Source organism: Argiope bruennichi, chromosome 2 (genome assembly GCF_947563725.1).
Source record: "Argiope bruennichi chromosome 2, qqArgBrue1.1, whole genome shotgun sequence".
NCBI classification, from domain to species: Eukaryota; Metazoa; Arthropoda; class Arachnida; order Araneae; family Araneidae; genus Argiope; species Argiope bruennichi.
In genome coordinates this window covers 131,768,731-131,796,011 of record NC_079152.1, presented here as the reverse complement: position 1 = coordinate 131,796,011, position 27,281 = coordinate 131,768,731, and the positions used below count along the sequence as shown (strand labels likewise).

Below are 27,281 nucleotides of genomic sequence, written 5' to 3'. Positions count from 1 at the left end.
AATCTTTGCATCAAAATAAGGAAAATTCTTCAATGCTATCAAAATTGCTTTGACTTTTAGCAAACCAGCTATAATAAAATAAAACTGCTTGAATGCTGGCTGAATGCTTAATCCATAAAACAGAGAAAAATGTGGGAAATCGGTTTATACTCAACCATTTTTTTTTTTTCTTTATATCATAAAAAAAAAAAAAAATGTTTTAGGAAGATAAATTTAAAAAAAAAAAAATAGCATGAATGAGTTTTTAAATTTTTGTGGCAAACACTTTCATATACAGGGTGGTCCAAAAAAAACTTCTATATATGAAACCCTAGCGGCCTATCCGCTCAACCAATCGAACCAAAATTTCAGACATGGTTGTTTGAAGGTATGCGCAGGAGATTGTGATGATTCTAAACAACACTGGGTTCACGGTTACGGTTACAGTGAGAGAATTTTGAAATTTTCAAATGGCAACACCCACTTTTTCCTTCCGCAAATTGATCAGCGTATTGAAAAACCACAAATGGCGTTGGAACGATTAGCGTGTGGCGAAAATTGCCGCCGTAAAGCATATGCAAAAAAGAGCATTATAAAGGACTATTGACAACGCAGAGATCAACACATCTCGCAATTCTGACACATCTCGTGGACCAGGCGTGTACACCTTAGATTTCCGATAACCCCAGAACCAGAAATCCAGACCGATAACCAGAACCAGAGTCGGGGGATCGCGGTGGCCACGAAACTGCAAAGTTACTAGAGATGACTCTATCAGCAAAGTGTTGTTGCAGCACTGGTCGAACACATTGGGCGACGTGTGGAGGAGCCCCATCTTGCATCCATACAATGTCCCTAATGACATTTCGTTGCTGCAATTCAGGAATAACGGAATTCTGCAACTGTGTAAGAATTGCAAGATGCGATAACACGTGAAGTTATGCAGATTCCTCCTTTCCTGTTACGTTCGGCATTGTTGTCCACAATCTCCCGAATGCAATGCGTTGTCGCCTGCGAAGATGAACACGTTGAAAACTTGTAATTATAACTTTCCATTCCAATAAAAACTTTTTTTCTCTTTCCTCTCTGTGTTGTCATTAGTCCTTTATAATGCTCTTCTTTGCATATGCTTTACGGCGGCAATTTTCGTCACACGCTAATCGTTCCAACGCCATTTGTGGTTTTTCAATACGCTGATCAATTTGCGGAAGGAAAAAGTGGGTGTTGCCATTCGAAAATTTCAAAATTATCTCACTGTAACCGTACCGTGAACCCAGTGTTGTTTAAAATCATCACAATCTTCAGAGCATACCTTCAAACAACCATGTCTGAAATTTTGGTTCGATTGGTTGAGCGGATAGCCCGCTAGGTTTTCATATATAGGGGAAGTTTTTTTTGGACCACCCTATATATTAAAACGTAAAAGAAAAATGCCGCAATTCTTATTTTTAAAAATATTCTGGGAAAATTACAAGAGAAATGTGTACCTATAATGTATCAAACAAATTAATTCCTTTAATATTATTTTTAAATTATAGAGCATTTTGTTGAATGTATAGGGAATTTTAAATGAACACAAAATAAAAGAAAATGTTAAAAGAAAATAGCAGCAATAACATCCATTTCATGCCGTCATAACATTCGACCATATGAAGAATTGAGTAAATCCATAGACATAATTGGTTAAAAATAAACAAAAAAAAAAAATGTTATGAATAAATATTAGTAACAATGTTCGATACTTCATTATTAAAACTCCGAATAGTCGGAAAAAATTACTATTGTAAAATATTTAATTAAAATAAATTGTTTTGAAATTACAATAATGGATTAATATTTTATAGTCAATTTAAGTAGTAAATACTCAAAATTCCTACTTTTGTTTTCGTAACACCACATATGATTGATTTGACGTTCGAAGGAGAAAAAAAGAAAAGGGAGGAGAATAGCTCCATATGTATCTTTTTACAGAAAAGAGATTCATTAAAGCCTTGCAATTATAACAATAACAGGAGCTGGGCTTTAATTAAACTGCCTTTTCCCACAGTATGCAAAACCGTCTTCGCAAATTATGCTGATAACTTGACGTTTTGGAAAAAAGCAAACAAAAACTTTCGGGGAAAATTTATATATTTATATATATGCAATAAACTAGACATTTGGGTTAATCACTTTTCTATTGTAACTTCACATTTTAATTTAATCAACTTTACTGTACCTAAACTGCTTTGGCTAAACCTAGTTTCAATTGCAATTCATTCTAAAAACAATGCATTAAAGAATTACAATACATCAAATTTTCATTGCTATACTATAAATAATGCAAAAGATGATTTTTTTATTATGCATTTTTATATAAGAATATAGAATAGAAAAGTAAAGCAAATAATAAACTTGTTAACAGACGTAAAACAGCCAGCACAATTTGAATCATAACCCTTTATAAGCTAGATGCATGAGAGTTGTTCTTCAGAATTGAAGGAGCTTTTCAAATATAACTCTGACGATACTACAGAATCGAAATTTTGATCCTTTAGGAATGAAAAAATAAATCTTCCACAGCCTGGTGCAGGCACAGAAATATGGATGGTCTCTATCTTAGGCTATCTGTAAATTAATTTTTTAAAAAATTGATAGAAATTTTATAAACAAATTACTTACAAATGCTTGGTAATTAACATTTGCCCCTCTTGTTTGCCATAAGTTAAACAGAAGTTGCAAATCTAAAAAGGAAAAATTATAAGTTCTAACAAAAAAATTGTACATATCTTTTAAATCATATATAACTGTGATAATGTAAAAATACTGATGCTTCTATTTATAAACATAATAGCATTTAGTGTAAATTCAATGATAAAAAAAACTTTTCTTGTAAAAAAATAAGAAAAAATCTTTTACATTTCAAATCCCCCTTTTTTAGTCAGATTCATGCATATTCTATTTTTTATGCAACATAATTTTTCTATAATATATAAATATCTATTTTTATAAAGAATTATTTATCACCATCACGCACACACACACACACACACACACACACACCAGGAAATATAAAATTTATTTATAAATTAAGTGATAAATATTTATGGAAATCTTTGAAGTATAGTAACACTGTAATCTTCTATGTAATAAAATATTATTCAATTTTATCCCAAAGAAAAATAACACACCTCTTCTATGTGGAACAATAGCTTCGAGGTATTGGAAACCATGAGCCATCACTGGATCTTTCATGTTGGCACTTGGACTCAAGTGGAAAGGCACTCGAGGCCGAATGTTTTTTAAAGTTCGAACAATATAAGAAGATTTAAAAGATGCAGCCAAGGATTTGCTTGAGGTGGTACTGCTTTGGCTATCTTTTGAAACAAAGGCATGAGAACGAACAAGTTGTTCAACATAAGCTAAAGTAGACTGGACAGGTTCATCAACTGTTCCTTTCAAAACCTGTGACAACAGGAGAGAAAAAAACATTTTCCACATTGTTTATTTATTGTCCCAAAAAATGTTTTGCATTTGTGAATTAAGAGAATCAATTCATTTAAAAAAAATTACAACTAGAAAAATTATCCAATAATTATATTAAAAAATTTTCAAAAGATATAAATTATTCAGCTTTTTTTTTTTTTTTAAATAAAGAAGTTGTTTCATATTCAAAATATAAAACTGTGTCTTAGGATAAGATAAAATGAAACAAAAATGTATACTGATAAAATGTCTCTTTCAGATATTAAGAGTAAATGATTTAACATAGATTTTATGTTAATGCTAAAAACATATTTAAATAAAATACTAAATAATAAATTTACAACTTTATTAGTAATTAAATAAAAATTTACTAAATTATTTTTTAAAAAACTAAATTAAATTAAAAAAATATATATAAACTAATTTCATTTCCAATGTTCTTTAAAGTTTTTTTAATAATCATTATGTAAAAAACACTAATAAAACAAAATAAAATAACGAACACTGCTCTTAGAATCCTTGCTACTTTTTTCTACATCAGAACGACGCAACATTTCAACACCTTGAAACAGACCTAGTTTCTGCAAAATAATGTTGTTCAACAAGGAATTTCGATGATGATGCCACTTATTTAATCTTGTTATGCTTTCAATAATATTTATAGTCACATCTTGGGCCCAATTGTAGAGATAAATAGTCATCTAAAAACATATTTTAATTAGACAAAAACTCTAAAATAAGAAAAATAAGATATATATATTCAACTTTGAAACAAAAGTAAAATTAGAAAAAGAATATTTGTAAGTTTTGAGAGTATTAAAACTTAACAATAATATATGAATACTTATGAGAGACTTTATCTTACATACTATGACTGCTAAACTCCTAGCACATTAGAAGTATTATGAAAAGAAGAAAATAGTCATTAGCAATAAACAAACATTATATAGCTACAAAATATTTGTAGTTAAAATAAGACTATTAACCATTTTCCCAACAGTCGTTTATTTTTGCAAACACAATTTAAAACTATTAAATATGAATATTAATTCTAATAATATTTAAAACTGCAAAAATAAAATGAAATGAAAAAAAAAATTTAATGTTTAATATCACATCTATAGTTTAAAATATTACACATATTCTTACTCATATTAGAATTTATCTTATATTTACAATTACCTTTTTCTGACCGATTGAAAATGACAGTGAACGTCTATATAGAGACCTTGTATCAAAGAATGTTTTGCTATTTATAAAAACATTACAGAAAACTGTCACAGGAAAATTAAAAAATAGACTAAACAAGAAAATACACTTTCTAAATACACGGCTTTTATGTTTCCTAAATAGACTGGAAGAGCTTAAACAGAAAAATATGGCTGAATTAATGATATATGTGCGATTTAATTCTACAAAAATTTGCATCTTCATTTCTCAGTTCAATTGCATATTTTATTAGTAAAACATTAAGGTTAAAAAAAAATGATTTTTCTCAAGCAAAGAATGCATTTTATTTTAACATTGAAAAATTAGAAGATAAATGCCAAGATATAGATATTGTTTGGAAAACCAAATAATATTGTAGATAATAATTTACAAGAATACAAATTAAAATAAATATTACACTATTGTACATTATAAAAGTCAAATTTGAAATTATGGGTCATAGTAATAGAAGATAAATAAGAGGTATTCTGAGTGAGGAAAAAAGATTATTTTTTTTTTAAATACTGCAAATTTTATTTTTAAAAAATTGAAAAACTAAGCCTTGCTAATGATATTTATACTTTTATATCTTAAGACTAGAAAACATTTATCTAGATTTTGTAATTAGAAATTATCAATTCCTAATTTACACAAAAATAATAATTGCATATGCAATAATAATTAGACTTGGAAAAAAAAACATGTTCTTTTAGATTTAACAGGTATAAATAGAAATCAAAAATGGCAAAATAACACATATCCACAGGGCATTCAATAAAAAAAATCAATTGAATAAGGTTTGTAATATTGCTTTAATTTTTATGATGTTTATCAACTATAACTAGAAAAAAGAGGTTAAGATAGGGTGAAATAATAAAGAGTGGGAGCCCACCCCCAAGTCTCTAATTGCAAAATAGTGAGCATCAATAACTCACCTTCTTATCCTCAACATAAATTAAAAGTAATCTTTGACGTGGAACAAAAATTGGCACGAGAGAATTTTGAACTTCTGAAGAACGAATACTTGACCCCTTCAAATTAGGACTACTGGAGGTGACAGAAGAAGCAGATTTGTTTACAAAAGTAGGAGAACTTGGTATTGATTCTGGAAAGTTTTCAGTATTTCGATGATCACATATATGAGTCAAATGTTTCTGATATGACTTCACACCTAGTCATATAAAAAGAACAATTTTTATTATCAACTTAACTATTAGTTCAGAACTATTATATTTTTACTTATACCAAAAATATTTTTTAAAAAATTGTTGTTTCTATTCACAAAAAGTCAAAATTACACAATTCACTTAGACTGTATATTATATTTATATATATAGCAAATAGAATGTACTATAGCGAAAAGATTTAAAAAGTTTCACAATTAAAAAAAAAAAAAAATGCACTACTATATTAAGTAAAGACAAATAGAGATTTGATCTATTACATTGTGAAAGCATTCAATTAAAAGATATTGCGGTGATAACACCACAGTTTTAATTTGCTAAATACAGAAATGAATATATAATATAAATTAGTACTTACCTTCTAAACAAATCTCATGGAATTTTGCAAAATCATCAAGACCCATATATGATCTCCATTGTCTTTCATTTCTTCCAATCATAATAAAATCATTAACAGCTCCCGGTATACTTGCTTCATTACCACTAGAATTTGGCTATAAATATTTAAAAGAGAAAGAAAGAGAAGAGAGATATTGTTGTTAAAAACACAATCTTGCATTCTATCATAAATAACCAATAGCAATTTATATTTATCTACTACAAATAATATGAGATATCTTATGTAAACAGAAAAAAGAATAGTAGTAGAATGAGAAAATTAATATCTATTTTTATTAATAATTTAAAAAAATGCACAACTTTTCTATTTTATTTTATGAAATCTATAAAAATGAAATTTAATTCTAAGTGCATATATATCCTAAAATTTTAGAATAAAAAAAATAAAATTATTACATAGAATTATGACATGAAACTATTTTAAACTTATATAAACCAATTTTAAAAACTTACATCAGTTGGATCATATGGAACAAATTCTATATTTCCCAAAAGGGAGTCAGTGGTTTTTATGTATACTCTTGGTGCTAAATCCCTCAAGAAATGTTTCACTATTTTAGTAATTTCCTTCAACACATAATTGATGCAATGTCTTGAAGGTAAATTCTGGATACTTCTAGCAAGATTTGAACAACCTGCAAAAGAGGTGAAATTTTCATTGATACAATAATTTTTTACAATTAAAAAGAATATAGTCAAATTTTGAACAACACAACTAATACTAAGCATAAAATTTATAAACTATTAAAAATAGAAAGTACTTTTGGTGCGTGGTTTAACACGCATTGCCAAATTTACTTTAAATTAAAGTATTAAAACATTTTTACTTAATGAAAACTGCCAGCCATGTAAATAACAAAAATAAATTTTAATTACAAATTAAATTAACAAATATAAATCATGATACATTGGCCGTAATTCCATCGACCAGCATGAGGCAGAAGTTCTAAGCCAGCTGGCGAAGGCAGGAAGTCAGTCACTCGTATTTGTTGGAGAGCAAAGTTCCTCTCCGTAAGTATGATTGATGCTTATCGCCAGTTGGAGAAACAAACAGTCATTTATCGCCGGTTTGGCCGCTACACACTCCCTCCGCAGTCTCATTGGAAATGGACATAACGACGTGGGGGTCGAACTTGTCGCCCTGAGCGAGTTGTTTGCCTTGCTGGAACGACGATGGATGTCTCAGCTGGAAGTGTTTTGGTACACTTAGTAGTGGAACTTGCTTCTTGCTTGGCTGGTGGTATGCTTGAATACTCAAGAGGAATTATAAAAGCAAGTTTCAGACGGTCTATAGAAATGGTATGCGAAGTTCCCTTGATGTCGAGATCAAACGTTTTTTGTCGCCTGACAAGAACTTTGTACGGTCCATCACATGGTGTTTGTAGGGGTTTGTGTACACCGTCATGTCTCACAAATACATGTGAACACTCGTTGAGGTGAGGATGTACAAAGATAGTTCTTTGTCCATGACAGGACGTTGGAACTGGTCTCATCGTTGCAAAATGACGTTTTAAGTCCTCCACGAGCTGCTTGGGTGATGCGTCTCCAGGTGTTGGATCGAAAAATTCTCCTGGTAGTCTCAGAGACTTGCCATATACCAGCTCAGCTGTCGTCGCTTGCAGACCCTCTTTGAAGACGGACCGGAATCCGAGTAACAAGGTGGGCAGTGCTGCAGACCACTGATCTGTGTTGTAGGCTTTCAAAGCTGCCTTTAATGGGCGGTGGAACACTTCGATCAAGCCATTGGCTTGAGGATGATAAGGAGAAGATCTTATCCTTTTAATTCCTAGTAGTTGAGAGAGAGCATGGAATAAGTCACTCTCAAACTGTCTGCCTTGGTCAGTAGTGATTCTTACAGGACAACCAAATCTGGCTATCCAGTGCTTAAAAAATTTTTGTGCTACTGTCTGTGCTGTCATGTCTGGAATTGGTACGGCTTCTGGCCATCTCGTGAACCTATCTATCATTGTTAAACAATAATAGTTTCCTTGAGAAAGAGGTAGAGGGCCTACAAGGTCCAGGTGCACATGTTCGAACCTCTGTGATTGGTCTACAAATTTTCCTACTGGGGTTTTAGTAAGGCGAATTACCTTCGATTTTTGACACGGGATGCAATGTTTAGCCCAATTATTGCAGTCTTTCCGAATGAAAGGCCAAATAAAACGCGATCGGATTAATTTTGAAGTGCTGCGAATGCTAGAATGAGATAAATTATGTAGTGATGCAAAAATTTGTTGACGAAATGATTCAGGAATATAAGGTCGAGCTGTACCTGTTGATACATCACAATAAATGGGAGTTTCGCAATTTGGAAAAGCAATTCTTTTAAATTGTAATGTTTCAGAATTGTAATGTTTTTTAATTCAGAATCAATTTGTTGTGCTTGTGCAATTTCGTTATAATCTATGGGATTTGGCATGTTTATAGCGTTTATCCTCGAAAGTGCATCTGCTAATATATTCTCAGAGCCTTTTATGTGGCGAATATCGGTGGTAAACTGAGATATAAAATCTAATTGTCTAGCCTGTCTCGGAGAGCATTTGTCCAAGCGTTGTTGGAAAGCGTAAGTTAACGGCTTATGATCCGTAAACAAAGAGAAATTTCTAGCTTCAAGCATATGCCTAAAGTGTTTGATGGAAGCATAAGCTGCTAATAACTCTCTGTCGTAAGCGCTATAGTTTCTTTCTGCTGGGGAGAGTTTCCGAGAAAAGAATGCGAGTGGTTGCAATTCTTCATCTACTAATTGAGACAATGACCCTCCGATGGCAAAGTCTGAAGCGTCGACTTGTAAAATTAATGTGGCATCTGATTTTGGATGTGCCAATAAAACAGCATTTGCAATTAATTGTTTACAATTTTGGAATTCTTCTTCCGCTTTATCTGACCAGTCCAATTTCGTTTTATCATTCTTTTTTGCGCATTTTAAATATGAAGTTAAATGTACCTGATGTTTTGCTATGTTCGGTAAAAATCTACGGAAGAAATTTAAAAAAACCTAAAAATCTTTGAAGATCTTTTACTGTTTTTGGTTGCGGATACTTGAAAATCGGTTGAACTTTATCGGGTAAAGGTTTAGTTCCCGAACTAGTAATTAATTTTTCTGAGACGCCAAATATGCATTTTGAAACATTTATGGTTAGTCCATATGTATTTAATCTCTCTAGTACGATTCTTAAATGAGCTTTATGCTCTTCTTGGCTGGAACTAAATATTAAAATATCATCCAAATATACATAGCAAAATTTAATATCTCGCAGGATTTCATTCATGAATCGCTGAAAAGTTTGTGCTGCCCCACATAGTCCAAAATTTAAGAATGGGAATTCAAACAGTCCAAATGGTGTACAAACTGCGGTTTTTTTGTATATGATCCGGATGCACTGGTATGTGAAAATAAGCACGGACTATATCAAGTTTTGAAAAAATATTTTTTTCCGTGGAGTGCATTGGAAAAATCCTGGATATGGGGTATGGGATAACGGTCCGGTACCGTACAGGCATTCAATCTCCTATAGTCACCCACAGGACGGATGCTGCCTGAGCTTTTGGAAACAACATGGAGGGGAGATGACCAAGGTGATTTTGATGGTCGGCATATGCCTTGGTCCATCATGAACTGAAACTCTTTTTTGACGGCGTCATACATTTCTGGATTTAGCCTTCTAGGTTTACTATGGAAAGGCGGACCTGTTGTTTCAATAAAATGCACCGTATTATGTTTAACAGGTTTTAACCCAAATGTTAATTTTGTTAATTCTGGGAATTCTTCCAAAATTTTATGGTATATTGATTCACCAGAAATAAGTTTTAGAGACGCATAATCTGTTGATTTTGAAATTATTCCGGGTTGGGTAAATTTAGTTACATTATCAATAAGTTTGCGCCCTTTGATATCTATTAATAGGTCAAATGTTTGTAAAATATCCGCCCCTATTATTGGAACAGGCACATTAGCAATTAAAAATTTCCATGGGAAATTTCGCCTGAGACCTAAGTCCACATTTAATAATTTAGATCCATAAGTATAAATTTTGGAGTTGTTAGCTGCAAAAAGTTGCAAAAAATCAGGTTTTAGATTTTTTTTTTTGTTTTTTGTTGAGAGGTATGCATGAAACATCAGAGCCAGAATCGATCAAAAATTCGAAATGGGATCTTTTATCAAAAACATGCAAACGATACGATTGCGCGGCTGCCGTCGATGTAGGTTGATCGACAGTCGCTATTGCGAGTTTCCCTGATCCGCGTTAGTTGAGTACGAACAAGGCGATACGCACTTCAGTGCCTTTTCTCCGAAACGCGAATGATAATAGAATTTTCTCCCACGATCACCGGAACGCCCACGCGAAAAACTGCGCTGTCTGTTTTTCCCATGGAACGGGCCTCTGCTTCTGTTGCGGGAAAGCCGTTGTACTTGCTTACTTAAAGCGGCGATTTCGCTTCGGAGTGCAGTAAACTCATCCAGAGTGGAAGCTTTCCGCATGGCATTACTTTCCGCGCTTCGGCTTACGGCAAAGACGGTACTATCTGTTGAGGAAATACGGACCTCGGCAATTTTGTCAGCCATGTTGGCCAAATTGTCCAGGGGTTCAGAACTTATTGACAAAATTGCCTGCATTTCTGACGGCAGTCTTTGCAGCCATAAAGTTTTGAGAAAATCGTCTTTTATGCCCGTGCCACCACCGAGTTCGCGCATCTTTCGGAGTAACTGCGATGGTTTATCGGCGCCTAAATGTAGTTCAGAAAGCAGTCGACGGATCTGTTCATTTTCCGAAGCGGAAAATTCGGCTATAAGTCGAGTCTTTAACGCATCATATTTGTTAGTGTCGGGGTGTGTGAGTAAAATATCAGCAACCGCTGATAAAGTTTCCGGATCAATAGTTGCAATCAAATGATTGTATTCTGTAAGATCATTGGTTATTTTAGCTAAAGCGAAATTGCTTTCCACCTGGATGAACCACAATTTTATATTGTTCCTCCACAGCGGCGGTATTTTCACCGAAAGATGGGACACCTGCGACTCTACCGGAGCGTCAGCATTGACAGTTTCGTTTTCAGAATTAAGCATTTTTGGTTACTCTATGTGTAAAACTGATAATTTTTACAATATTTATGAGTATTAGAAAAAATTAGGATTATTTAAAATTACACATTTGTTTAAAAAATTAGGAGTTAAGAATCATAATAATAAACATGGTAGCCAAAACGAAAGTAATAAGAAATTAATACTTCGAATACAAAAAATAACACGAAAAATAATACTGAATATAAATAATACGATTTCTTAGCCAAAATAATGGGGAAATGAAATATTGACCAATCACAGAGAAATGAACAGAAAATTTGAGCACATACCTGGTCCTTGATGCATTACTTCTAGGCACAATAATCCATTACGAAAAGTAATTGAAGAGCTCAATCACCAAAATCTGATTTGAGCATATTTTAAAATTTTGAGGCTGGACTTCGCAAATTTTTGAAGAGTAAAAACGAAAGTACCGGGTCACCAGTTTGGTGCGTGGTTTAACACGCATTGCCACATTTACTTTAAATTAAAGTATTAAAACATTTTTCCTTAATAAAAACTGCCAGCCATGTAAATAACAAAAATAAATTTTAATTACAAATTAAATTAACAAATATAGATCATGATACATTGGCCGTAATTCCATCAACCAGCATGAGGCAGAAGTTCTAAGCCAGCTGGCGAAGGCAGGAAGTCAGACACTCGTATTTGTAGGAGAGCAAAGTTCATCTCCGTAGGTATGATTGATGCTTATCGCCAGTTGGCGAAACAAACAGTCATTTATCGCCGGTTTGGGCGCTAAATACTTTTTTTACTAGCCCTACAGAAGATAACAATTGAATTTCTTTGAATTCATTGAGACTATTATTAAAATTTTATGCACTTCAGTTATTATTTAGAAGAAGAATTTAAAAGAAGTCTTTTAGTTTTGCACATTTCTGTGATAATTTCACAGTAATATTCATTAATCAACAACCATGCAAATAGACATATGGTTACATACTTCTATTTGCATGTTTGTAAAAGTACATAAATAATTGTATACACATTTTGAAAAATTTTAATATTTATAAAACAAGTACATGAAGTATTTAAGAATATTCTTACATTCAAATTAATTTATTGTGTCTGAAAAAGTAATATCTAGCTACAATGTAAGGTTTTAATAGTTTTTGCACTTTTCTTTTTCCCCCCCTTGAATTGCTGCAACAATAAAAGTGGGACATAGTCATTTCTTGAATGTAAAGAGTTATATATATATTCAATGACGGAAGATTATTTTTTATCCCTCCCTATCTACCACATAAAAAATTATTTTTATACATTACAAAAATATTTTTCAAATATTTTGATATATATATATATCTTACTTATCAAACAAAAACAAGTGCAATACATTAAACATGATGGAACTATTTCTCTATTAATCACATTACTGAATGTAAGATGAAAAATACATGCATGAATCTAATCATATATTTTTAAAATGTCATACAAACTTTTTTTTTTTTGCAGCAGTAGCAGCTTAAAAAGATTAACAATGGTTATATCATGATGGAGATTATAGCTTAATAGTTTAAAAATCCTATTTCAACCAGCTAAAATAATTGCACATTTGGAAATAGTGGAGACCATGGCAAAGTGTTGACATTTCTTATGGCATATTACTGCCATTTATACAGGCATAATATTGCGAAGATAAAACAACTGAAGAATTCTTTGTTTCCATTGATGAATAGCATTCTAAACTTTCGTTCTCCATTCAGGTCTGTTTGGATAATATTGAGGGTGGTCCGCTGTCACTTGAAATTCTTACCTAATCCATAACATCTATAAATGCTAACAACTTCCTGACCTGATTAAAGTCATATTTAAAACAAAACAAAAAATAAATAAATAAAAGAAACTAACAAACCTAATCTATCTCCAAATTCCAAGAAAGATTTCAAAGAGGAGTGGAACATAGGATTTAAATTCCTTTTGTCACATTTAGAAGATGTAGGCACTGATAACTGGGAACTTAGATTGGGAACTTGAGTATTGAATTCTGGTTTAGCAGACAAAGGGCCTTTATTCCCAAACTAAAAATGAAAGATCATTTATATTATATTATTAGAAAGAATAATAAATTTGCGTAATATATGTACAACTGATAATATAAATTTTTGACTTCTATACCAGTGAAGAATGACTGCATTAAGACATACATTTTGATACAAATCCTTAAAATGAATTATTTTATAAATATATTAACTGTACTATTCATAGTTTATATAGTTTTCTGAACATAAATTTTAACAACTTTTCAAAGTTTTTCATTTTTTAAAAATATGCAAAATGTAATTCAATTTATTGAAAGTAATTCATTGATTAGAAATATAAGCATAACAAGAGTCAATTTCAATTAGTCATTTTATTACAATAAATTAAACAAGAAAACAATTATTTAGACAGATATAATTATTACATAAGAAGAAAATCCAAATCAGAAAGAAACTTTTAAAACAGGATATCATAAGTCTATTGTTAAATATAAAACAATTTTAAAAACAAAAAGAATAAAAGAAAAATCTTCCTTTTAAACATTACAAAAAGTAAGAACAAAACAAAGTGCAAGATTAAACTTTGATAAAAGATTTAGAATGGTTAATGATAAGTTTTGGCCTTAGTCAGCACACATTATCTTTTAATAGGATGATCTGTTTAGTTTCATATTTCAGCCCATTTTTAACAAGTTAATTATTTATTTTCAGTTAATACTTTTTATTCAAAGTTTATATATATGTTATGGTTAAGTATTTGTTTATATTTATCTACAATGACTCCAGACCACATGACACCCAAGTTTTGGATGTTAATATATAAAATGTTCAGCTTTATGAATATTCTATTAAATAAGTGCATATCCTGAAACATATAGAAAACTTAACAACTGATAAAATGTCAATATTACCTTAATATTTAATTAATCATAGAATTGTATTTATCATAAACTTATTTATTTAACAACTAGAAAAATAAAATTCTTAAATTGACTTGGTTGCCCCTTAGTCAAGTGGCTTTAGGCAGCCAACCATTTAGTCCCTCTAATTGGAAATCAGCTTCTATTTATGATGGTGAAACAAACAGCATTTTGATGAACAGAATTTCTTTTAAAGGAAAAATTGAATTTCTCTTATGACATTACATTTATCTATAAAATGGTATTTTAATGGATATTTGTCTAAAATGGTCATACTTTTTTATGCTACACTTAGTCTTTTTATACTACACTTAAAAATGTGAGACATTTTTTTTTCTTCTTCTTCAGTTTCCCAGATTTCCTAGCATTTGAGAATGTTAATAAACAATTCCTTAATAACAAATAAATTAAAAAATAACAATACAAAAATTATATATTATATAATGATGGCAAACAATAAACCTTTCTGTGTTATATAAAAAAAATCTAAAAAATGTATACAACAAACTATGTATTAAAACTTTTCAATAATTTTTCATATTATATAACTGAGAATATACTGAAAGCAAACAATAAGATTTCATTTAAAAATGAAAGAACTTACATTAAAAGCAGATGCCTCTTTTAACAGTGGAGAAGACGAGTGCATTTTTGTTGCGATATCTGGAACAGAAGATGACATCTCTTTGGAAGAATGAAGTTTAATTGATGAATGTATATCTTTTACTTGTAAACCAGAATCAATGCTTACAAGGCCACTTCGACGCACTAAAAATTACAAATAATAGTTTTAGTAACAGTTTTGTAAAAACAGAATTTACAAAACTAAAAAATCATTAAATGTTTAGCTGTATTTAATGCAGCAGATTTTCAAAAATGTCAGACTTTACTCAAATAATGATATGAATTTAGTACATGTAGGTTTTTTTTTGTTTAAAATCTCTAATGTGTATTGTAAAAAAATGTTAAGGAAGAATATGAGATTTTATAAAAGCAGAGCACATTAATAATAGAGCAATAAGATAGAATGAAAAATTCACATGCTTTAAAAGCCTAATGAAAGACACCTGGAGTTTAAAAAAAAATAATAGAAAGGGAATGAAAAAAATTAAATTGAAAACTAAAAGAATTTCAGCAAAAAAAAAAAAAATTAAATCCTTAAATATTGCTACTATTCAATAATGAATTGTACTTATTGTTGTCGATTCTTCATAATTTTTAGAACATAGATCCTGTTTTAATGTAAATTCAAATCAACTTTATGACAAAATAGATACATTGTTGTGGAAGTATTATATATACCAATATTAAAAATTTACTCAAAGTTATGCAAAATTAATAATATCCAATTTCATATACTTTTACTTATTTCATGATGGTAACTTATCAAAAGAAAATTGAATTTGGTTTGAATTTTAAGCCTTCTTCAATTGATTGTTTATTAATAATTAAAAAAAAGTAAGCCTTTCAGAACAAATAAATATTTATATACATATGCTAATTTTTATTAAAACAGTTTTACTTGTGAAGGAAACCAGTGAATGTCATATAAGAATTTTTAGCGAAGCGAATCTTGACAAATTTCTATTTAATTGTAAAAATAACATAAAAATCACTATACCTTAAAATAATCTTTCTTTTGATGTAATTAGGATCACCATTATGTTTGTCATAATAAACCTATATTTCTAATTATCAATTAGACTTAACTCAATCATAATGATATCAATTTAAATTAAAAAGTTGAAGTTTATATATTTGTTCTCTACAACAAAATATTCTTGAATTGAGTGTTAATCAATGATCCTTTAAAAAAAAAACGGCGAAATGTAATATAATTAAGTAACTCATTAAGTTTTAGGATACATTAAAAAGAGAAAGTTGAATTATTTATAAAATTTTCATAAAATTTCAATAATTTGACATCACAAAATAATAAGAATTCATTAGCTTTGAATTGTTCATTTTCATTTTAGTTTTTCATTTCTTAAATCTATTTTATTCTTTAAAAATTATTTAAAACTTAAATTTAAAAAAATATTGTTGAATCACCCAGTAATTAAAAATGCTAGTAATCTTTTTTATGCAGTATTAAACTTAATAAATGTTAAATTGCAATGAGAATACTTTAAAGCATTGCATTTGTTAAAATCAGAATGAAAAGAAAGCTAACCACATTCAAAAACATCTATCAGAATAGGCAAAGTTATCTAGCAGTATTCAATAGGAAATTTGTTTATTATCTCGTAATGAAACATACATTATCTTAACACAAAAATATGAGACATCACATATTTCTAATTATTTAACAAATATAAAATATAATCCAAACAAAAATAACTTATTTTAAAAATATATCTTTTTATAATTCTACGATATATGTGAAATAATTTTCCAACAGATATGAATATATAAAAAACAACAATAAAGAATATTGAAAAATACATGCATTAAATCATAAAAATAACAACAAAATCAGTTCGAATATAAAAAAATTACTAAATTATGAAAAGCAATGGCACAGAAAATGAAGCAAATGTCAAAAATGAATCTTATTATTATTTTTTTCAATGATTAAATAGTAGTCACTGGCTTAGAAAAATTAGTGCATTTTCTCCATATTAGTTCGTATGACTGTCACAAATGAGCTATGGTATTAAAAATTTTGACAGAATTTAAGAATAGGTGCAACAGAAATGAAGGTGGTAACATAGTTCCCCTGTCAGGGAAGATTATCCTTCCCACATTGGGGAAAAGGAAATATTATATGGGAGTTTTTTCTAATTTTTTACTTACTGGCAACTTCCCTTTATTTAAGTCCTGGATGTTGTTAAACATAAAAATCTTGGCATCACAAATAATCAGCATTTTTAAAAATGAAAAATATTATTGATTTTGATAAATTATATTATAATAATCAATAAATAATTATATTATATAGAAAATACATAGCGTTTTCAAAAGAAGACATATCTAAAGCAAAAAATTTATTATGACTGCAACAATATATTTCTCAAGCTGCTGGCACATTTTATAAAATGAATAGGCTAATAAAAATTGCATGCCTTCTTGCAATCTCAATATGTGCATTCAAAAGAAATATAAGCACATTTTAAACTGTTGAAAATTATAGGCACATTACAATGGTTCAGAACAATTTTCAATGTCTCATCATCATTGAAGAGTACAGTAGCAGGTCAAGAATATTTGCATCATATACAAAATAATCTTGATAAAATGTATCTAAAAAACCAAATTCATTTGCACTAATATCTTTAAGATTTACTCTTATTATTTATTGATTTATCATATTTTTCAATAAAAAAATAAGTTTAGTTATTTATGGTTATGTGTGCTATGAAATATTGTATTTATTTATTATAATTTAAAAGCCTTTTCCATTTGTAATGCAAAATGTACCATAGGTTATCTCATGTTTAAATATAACACATAAGTCCTGACATTCTTACATGTAAAGCATTAGTAGTAAGAATATAGTGAGAAATAACTGAATGTAGTAAGAAAAATGTTAAAATGTTGTTTAAAAAAAGTTGCTGGGATATACAAAATACTCGTTAGCATTATTGAATTCGGATTTATAATATAATTGTCAAATGCTATTAATTTGGTTTATTTGAATGCAAGTTAAATTTAAATACATGATTTGAAGCTAACTTTTTTAAAGTTGCAAGTAATTACTTTTGAAATGTGTATAACCAGAATAACAAACTACACAGAAAAAAGTTCTTCTAAAGATTTTTGTAATAATTTTATACCCTATTCCTACAATGGGCTATTCAATTAAAAGATAGATAAAGAATATATCAAAAATTTAAGAGGGCTATCACTCATCAATCGAATTGAATATTGGATAGACTAATTGGAACCCCTATTGAATAGACTAATGTCTATCATAGAAGGGAAATGGAACAGATAGTGCAATGTACACTTACTATTCAGTAAGTCGAACCTACACTATAAAAACAAAGAAATTGAAATATTTATTCCTATTCTGAAACACCCAAGTTCAATTTATTTGAATTAATGGCTTGTTTTGAAATGAACCTCATCATTTTTTAACTATGAACAAATGACTTCTGTGTGAGTACTTCAATCTGAAAGAATATTTAACCATGTATTTAGCATGCATTAAACCCATTCATAAAGAAGATTTTTAGTAGAATTTAGCCCATAAGCTTTTGTTCTAGAAGCAAGACTACAATAACACTGAAGCTCTTTCCCAAAGCACATAAATAAGTAGATAGAAGACACTAGGGTATAAAAAGCATTAGGGGTGAGCAAGGTATGCAAGAATATGCAAAATAAAAACAATGTATAGATCGATAATAATTGATTTTCTGACAAAAAATATCAACTTGTTTACTAAGAAATTTACTGTAAATATCCATTTTAATTTAATTAATTTTTCAATTTGTATACTCCTCTTTTTTTAAACTGTGATTTGCTATATTAGACCTTTTAAGTTTTTTGAAATGATTACATATAAGTTTTCTTTATATTTTTTTGTGTGGTTATAAAACAAGATATTTTTGCAAGTAGCATATAAAACAATTTTCAAAATAGTTCCACTTTTAAATACTATTAAAATTTTTAAGATTTTTTAATTTTATATTCATGATATATTTGCATCTTATTTGTTGCTAAATGAGTTTTATTTTAGAAAGAACTTCAGAATTTCTAACTTTGGTAAATTGATGCCTTAGTTTCACTTTCCAGTTTCAAATCACATTTATACATGGAGAGAGTTCTATCTAATTATTAAATTCCTTTTACAGAAACAAATTTGTTAAAAGAATTATTTCTAGCATTATTATTCTAGTTTATTATTATTATTTTCCTGGGAATTTAATTTTTGGCATTTACTTCGATTTCCAGCTCAATGCCTTCAGTGATTAGAGAAAATGCAACACATATAAAATCAAACATAGCAAAGGAATTAGATCAAGCACAATAGGTTTAAGCACTTTCAGTCTTTTGGCAAATTGTTGATATCACTTGATAACCTCCACTTGCAACTACAGTATTTTTAAAATTTGTAAAGATGCTCTTTCTCGCAGTTTGAATTGTCAAATTCATTTTAAAACTTGAGACTTAGTTGAAAGGAAAAATAATGGACACAGTCTATAAAAAAAAAATGTTCAAAATAAGATTGTTCCTTTCCTACTGATGATGTCACATTCCCTCAGCATGGTAAACCACTGATATTGCCCATTACTTTAGTTCAGCCGAAATTGGGTATGGCCTGGCTTATTTCCCACTAATCATTAGACACTGCAAAAGATATATGATAAAAAAATAATACAAGAACAAATTTGGAAAAGAAACATTCGATTATTTTTAATGCCTTTATATTTCCTCATATACTGAAAAAATTATATGTAATTTAATTACTTATAAAAATAAATAAATTCATAGCTTAATTTAAGATTAAAACCTTTACGTTAGTTGGTAAGCATTGTTAATCATTCATCAATCATCATTCAAAAGCTCGTAAAATATAATTAGGGACACAATGAATGCTGTGATCAACATCTTAGGACAGCAAAATATGTAAATTTATAGTTAATATACTCTAACATCTGCTAATCATTTACTCTACTAAGCTTATCTGTACACAGTGAAGCATTTGTTTACATTAAAGTGGCCACACACTTCATCAATAAAATCGTTTTAAAATATACCTTTTGCTTGTGTTAATATACGCCCACACATACTGTTCGACAACAGATAGTTAAAACCCTCTGCGCCTTTGCACATGCGTTAGGATGGGTTTAAATAATCAAAATAGGGGTGAAATGAAAGACAAAAGGAGATGATGTTTACATTTAACAATGAAGACTTGTGATTTTATGAGAAGTAAAAATTACAGATAATTAGCAATACAGAAGGAAAAAGGTACTAATGCACAGTAAAATATTTCAGAACAATTTTTATTTAATGTAAGAGGCATAAATATTAAATTATAAAGAATAGATAAAAATTTTCTGTTCTTAAAATTTGCTAATTAACATTTTTATAAAATAATAATGATCTTTTTTATATTGAAATGCTTTTTTATGTGTTATTGAATTTTTTGACAATATTTTAAAATTAAAAACAATGGATAATCCAGATTTTGTTCTATTTAAAACATTTTATTTTCATTTAAGGAATTGCTGTAAATATGGAGCCTCTTAAAAATATTATAAATAATATCTTTAAAATACATAATATTTTATATATTTTGATATAATTAAAACATTATTAATGATTTTTCTACTTAAGAATATTATTATTTTTAAACAAATAACATGAAATAATTATTAAAATTTTCTTTGTACCATTCCTTAAAACTTTTTTGCCATTTGAATTAGCCATATCAATATGAAAATTTGAATTAAAATAAAATGCGGTCAGAAACGACACAACACTCACATACATGTGAAAAAAAAAATTGAACTAAAGAGTATCTAATGTAGGAAATCTAAGGTCAAAGGTGAATACCGAAAATGTGCTCATCATTTTGTGCCTCATCCCTTAATGAGACGGAATCGTTGAAATGTGGTCGTCTCGGAATCCATTGACAAACAGTAAACAAATCGCAATTTCAAAATTTTCTAAGGAATGTGTGCTTTTATTTCTGCAATGAACAAGAAACAAAACTAATAAAATAAAATCATACTTTCAAAGGAAAAAAAAACTTCTTTGTTTAAACTTTTTCTGAGGCAACATCCTTATTTCAAAATATGACACATTCATATTTGAAAAGTATTCTGAACACAGTACTGATAAATTTATTTAATTTCCGTGTAAATTTGCTAAATTTTTACATATTTATCTCAGTCAAATATGAATTAAATATATTAAATTCATATGTATTGTGCTAATTGTTAAATCGTCCTAGTGGCATTTTTAAATGAAAGATGATAAAAGAAATGCTAAATTGATCAAGCTTACTATTAAGACCCTACCGAAAATAAATTTTTAAAAAGTGAATTGTAAACTAAGCATAATTTTGTTTTCCTTACATATAGATTAATCAAAAGATGAGGTAATGAAAAAAAGCATAAATATTATAAAAATATCTAAATCTTTGCCATAAGTAATCCCTATTCTACCTAAAGAGGTATAACTTTTTTTTTTTTTTTTAATTAGCCATACTTCGAATAGGTGTTGTAGGTTCACTATAGCAAATTGAATCATCCAAGAATGCAGCTTCTGAAGTTGGTGATGTGAGAGCACGATATTCCAACAAAAGATCCCACAATGCCTGTTCAATAGCACTTTTCAGTTGTACTTTCAGATATTCAATGTTGTCTTTTCCCACATACCACAGCTGATATCTCACCAAAGCTACTGGACCTGAAGAAATGATGTGACAAATAGCATTAGACAAACCAAAGCAGAAATTACCCCGTTTTATCGGAAATTCTTTTCCAAGTTCAATGACATTTTCTAAATTGGACAAAATAATATCAAGAATATATTAACACTGTATAGGTAAACATTATATTATTCTCTAAAAAATATCTTATACACCTGAGAACTCAAAAAGTAACAGACTTTTTGTCACCATTTGTTTCACTATTTTTATTTTTTTTAAATAATTCTTTACTAAGATGCATATTTTAAAACAAACGATAAAAAAATATATGTAATATATTATATTAAATTATAGGTTTCTCATAGGTTATTCATTAATTATAGACACACTAGTTTCTTTCAGACAACTTTAAAAATATGCAGTAAAAAGTATTTCATTAACGTTGAAATACAACTTCCTTAATTCTTAGGCTCTCTTAATTTATATATATACTAATAATAAAAGCAAATGTGCATGTAACAATGGAAGCTGGATGGATCCTGAGTGGTTAAATTTGGCACTGACATATTTGAAGGGTGAAAATATTCATCTTTAAGAATATCTTTTGAAAATTTCATTAAAAAAGTAAATGATTTTTTTTTTTTTTTACATAGATAATTTATAGAAACATTACTATATAAAAATAATTTTGAAACTATTTCAAAATTTAAAAAATGCATATTTCTATCAATATAATTTAGCTGTGAAATTTTGTCTTCAATTTTGACAATTTTTAGAAATATTTTATGCAATATTTGCAACACTAATTTCCATTGTTGTCATGAAATTTAAATCCTTTTCGATATTGCTATAAATTTTTAATCCTCTGCATTTTTTTTTTTCTTTTGTTGAATGTCAAGAAAAGAAGATTTCGTTTGCTTACTTATCAATTCAAATTCTTCAATAATAATGAAGTTAAACTTTTTTTATTTTATTTTTTGTTTAAAGTCCTCTAAGATATCAATATCTCACAGGCTGAAAAATTATATTTACTACTCCTTAATACTCTTCAATTAATCTTCAAATGAGCTACCATACCATTAGTTGTGTTCACATATTCCAAATAAAATATAGACACCATTTTAAAGGAACTTGCAGCATACTTTCCATGAGGAAAATATAGCTAATATCCCAAGCAAACCAGATCCTTCTAAAAAGTGCCTAGTTTTAAATGCAATCAATAACCAATATTTAACATCTGTTCAGCAACTTTAAGAGTTAATTATTTTGCTAGACTATATTCATCCATCTACTCTACTGCCAATGTACTTGACTGTATTAGACAGAAAAATCAAAAGATTCAAATATAAGAGTACTTAATTAATTAATAAGTATTTGTAACTTGTATATTTCTAAAATAACTTTTTTACATGCAGTTAACATCCAAATTGGATGATTAATGACATGGCTGAATTCCAATGCAATATCACACGAGATAATTCAATCAAAATGGAAATAAATCAAAATCTATGAAAATTTAATTTAATAATGCTATTAAAAACATTGGAATGGAATTATAAAATTGGAAATTGCAAATTAATTGTAAATCAGTAATATTGAAATGAAATCATATACTATTTACCATAGCGTGTGTTGCTTTTAAGTCCAACAGATAGGGCTGTTTTTTTTAAGCAACATGTTTTTATTTTTCACAGATGTGACAAGTATACAATAATTATATAAAAACATCCACATATTTGAATGCAAAATTGTATCAAAATTTGAAAATAATCAGTGAAGATCTTACAGAGATTTAAGATTTTGAATAAATGAGCATTAACATTTTTATTTATATAGACATACCTCACTAGTATATTTTATCAAACATTTTTTTTAATGGTTAATGAACCTTTGCAGCATATCTTAGATGCATGAATGCTTTTTTTTATAGATCTTTTATCGGTAAGAGTCAAATGGCGCTTTTAAGCATTAGTCACATTGGCACTACAGGCAGTTTCATTTTGTCTACAAGATTCAGATATGGAAAAAGGTTTTCAGAACTAGGACTTCATTTTTTTTCTGATGAATATTTCTCTGCATCTTGCCTGATGGATATTCAGCAAACAAGGAAGAACTTCTACTTTCTTTCAGCGGTAGTAAATTCTACCATATGATAAATTGCAAAATATCGTTTATTTATTATTATTTTGTTAAAAAAAAGCAAAAGATTAAACATTAAAGGAAAAGATTAACAGGAAATTACATATGTGGGGAAGAATGTCACAGAAATATCACATTCTTAAATTTGATAAATCTTTGAATAATTTGGATATACTAAAATATTAAATGTAAACATCTCTTCCTCCACCTTCCATCTCATTTCATCACAGAATGCAGTACAATCCCTCCCATAGGAAACACATTCCATCATCGGTAAAATGGGGGTGCAGCCAAACCCACACCATTTCTGTACCCACTAAGATGGTGAAAACCAACTACTATACTGGAAGGTTTTCAACCCCATTTTTGAGGTGTGCCATGGGGGGAGGAAGAGGTTAAAATACTAATAAAAAAACATTTCATTTAAAACAACCAATCCTACTTTAAGTGAATTAAAAAGTTTTAAAAGCTTTTTTTACAAAAATTTGAAACTTACAATTTCTTCCTCAATTCTTAAACTCTCTTTCTGAGTTTCTCAAGAATTAATTATTTTTTTTCTCTTTTAATTCTTTAAACTGATACTATGCTTCATTTTCTTCTTTTTTTCTGTCAAATCTTTACTTAATTTTTTTCCTTCTTTCTTTCTTCTTATTCTTTATATTTGTCAAGTGAATTCCTCAAATGTTCTATTACTCTACAGTTTCTTATTCCACCAATTGCTTAGATGCTGTTACAAATAATTCTTCTTGCAATGAGCATTTTGTTCTTTCATATTCTCCACTAGATAATCTTTATTGATCGATTAATCTTTATTGTATATCCCTTCTCAACATTATTTCTGTCAAGAGAAAATATCATTAGTCATTTTTAACAAAAATACAACATATTGCACGGTTTGGAGCAAATTGTGAACAGGTCAAATCAAAATTTACTAATTCTCTGTTAATGAAAGTTTCTTTCAGACTGTTATTAGCCTATTCTCAGCTTATTGTTCATCTAATTATAACGAAATTCAAAAAAGTCATCATTTTCTGAAAGAAAGTTGTCTTTCATATCTGTTATGATAATTTCAGAGACAATGAAGCCAATATGATCAAGCAGAAGCACGATCTTTCGATGTAGAGAAATGATAGTGCAAAATTGCCAATGTTGCGCATTTTTGGCATAAAATGTTCTCATTGGTAATCTTCCCTAACTGCTGGGAATTTCAACAAATTTCTCAAAGTTTTCCCTGCTTTTTCCAGATGGATAAAATTTCCTGATTTCCAATTCTATCTCCACCCTGTTTAAAGATGTGTAACATAAGGTATGAAACATTTTATATAATGTCATTTTTCATGCCTTCCAATTTTAATGAATATCTAAAATAAAAAGCATACTATTCTTAAAATGAAAGAATACAAACCTGGAGAGCGTTCACTTTTTGTATCATAGTATGAAATTGCAGTGAGATCAGAATGATCATTTTCAGTCAAGCCATCCAGATATGCAGAAGGGTTAGGTGACTGTGTTTCTAAAGTATGGAATGGTTTCCTTTGGCCAGTAACCAAGGATAGAATGACACAAGTTATTCCTGTAAGAAAGTTAAAAAATAAAGTAATTAATATTTTATTACTTTAGGAAATAAACAAATCTGATTTACTAATAAACTAAGTCTTTAAAAATGAAAATGTAATAATACATTTTATCTTGTAACATTATATAAAAGATTAAATTATTATACAAAATAAAAAATATTTATTTTTTTATAAAATATATATTATTTTATACATAAATTATGTTGTACACCAATGTATATGTTCCCCTTAATATTGGTGTACAATGTATTATGTATGTACACCAATATTAAGGGGAACATATTTTATTATTAATTTTATCAAATTCAATTTGACCTATGCACATAAAAAGTAAAGACGATTTAATATGTAGATAAATTATTCAAAAATCAGTAACTATTTCATCTTCTTGCAACAAGATACCTTTGTTCAAACAGAAAACACACACACACTAGTAAACATCTGAATTCAGTTAGATATCCATTAATTGCAAATGGAACAGTTAAGTAAATTTTGGTGTAATATGTATTAAAATAGGTAATGAAGAATTTTATGAAAAATATACTAAAGAAGAAATTACTAAAATCATATAATAAATTCTTATCATATCAAAATATTAAGGGTTTAAATAAGTGTAATTATTCTCATAATCCCCAGAATGCATTGCTAACAATTCAAAAGCTTCTTAAAGCAAATATTATTATATCCACTTATTTAGTCTCATGAAATGATTAGATGGATGCCAGCATTGAGCTAAAGCAATTTAAAGAATAAAAATAAGAAAAATTAAATCATTTTTGTTTGCATGAAAATTATTGATGAAATGCATTTTTAAACCATTGACATGAGTATAAATACTTGAATAAATCAGCAGAAAACTGAGATTCACAAAATTGCCGACTAATGCCTTAAAATTAAATTAATAAGAGCACAAGAAAAGGTAAATATACAAATAAGAAAATTTAAATATTAAAGAACCGGCTTTATTGTACAATATCATTAACAAGAATTACCTTTCCCGCCAGGGCGACTTAAAGCTTGCTGAGGGTGATATATAAATATATCATTATCATCAGTTTGAGCCCATTCCTGGGGATTATCCCAATAAACCTTTAAAAACAATGGAAAAAATTAAACAAAGAAGCTGACGAATAAAAACCTAAAAATGTGTAAAATAAAAAACCAATATGTAATTTGCATATCATGATTTTGGCTAATAGTAAAATACATCATTTTTTTAAGCAAACAATACATAAATAGAAGTTTTAAAAAAACAATAAACAATTCAAACAGGTTTAAGTAAATTTCAGTTTTTAGTATGAATTGAAAAACATATTAAAAACATTTCACCCCTCGATTATGAAATTATTTAGCATATTAAGTGCACTCAACAGATAACTGTAATAAGCCATCATCATATTGTAAAATTTATGACCCATCAAAACTATTTGGTCTGAGAAATCTCTCTAATTATTGGAAAATAATTTTATTCCATTATCAGTTCGAAAAATTTATTTAAACATAAATATACATACTGTTACAAAGGAAATTTTTTTTTTCTTCTATAAATTATAATCAAGCAGTGTTAATCAGAAACACTGTTCATGTATACAGGAAATAAAATAGTTTAATTTTGAAAAGAATCTACACAGGATTTAATTGAAGTTTTATGACGAAGTTTTAAACTAAATTAACTAGAAATGAAAATGAGATATCACTTTCTTCCTTTTACAGGCAATTAAGTTTTGGCAGTTTTTAAAAACATATAATGAATGATATACAAAAACAGTAAATAAGTTTTTAATTCAATAAAGAATTAATAAACTAGCAAGATTTCTCATACTTTGAAATGAGTCTCCTTTCTATTATCAGTATACTTTGGAGTGTAGAGGAAATGTAACAAATTCTGGCGCAAATACACATGGATTGCATGAGCATATTCCAGAAGCTTCACTGGCAATGTGAAAAACAATTCATGTGCAGGAGGACTACTTGGGTTTTGAATAAACTGAGAAAAGAATAAAAATAGACACTTTCATAA

General features: G+C 28.7%; 1 protein-coding gene across 1 annotated transcript in view; it reads right to left on the bottom strand.

Moving 5' to 3' along the window:
- Positions 1–27,281, bottom strand: part of LOC129961899 (KICSTOR complex protein SZT2-like) — a 138,000-nt gene that overhangs the window by 39,689 nt on the left and 71,030 nt on the right. Inside the window, exons 42-53 of the mRNA XM_056075527.1 lie at positions 27,084–27,248; positions 26,254–26,350; positions 25,090–25,257; positions 21,383–21,583; positions 14,826–14,989; positions 13,175–13,340; positions 6,690–6,871; positions 6,196–6,331; positions 5,589–5,824; positions 3,948–4,145; positions 3,150–3,423; positions 2,641–2,702 (exon numbers count right to left, since the gene is read on the bottom strand). Of these exons, the coding sequence (XP_055931502.1) occupies positions 2,641–2,702; positions 3,150–3,423; positions 3,948–4,145; positions 5,589–5,824; positions 6,196–6,331; positions 6,690–6,871; positions 13,175–13,340; positions 14,826–14,989; positions 21,383–21,583; positions 25,090–25,257; positions 26,254–26,350; positions 27,084–27,248 (2,049 nt within the window). The remainder of the gene's footprint in view (positions 1–2,640; positions 2,703–3,149; positions 3,424–3,947; positions 4,146–5,588; positions 5,825–6,195; positions 6,332–6,689; positions 6,872–13,174; positions 13,341–14,825; positions 14,990–21,382; positions 21,584–25,089; positions 25,258–26,253; positions 26,351–27,083; positions 27,249–27,281) is intronic.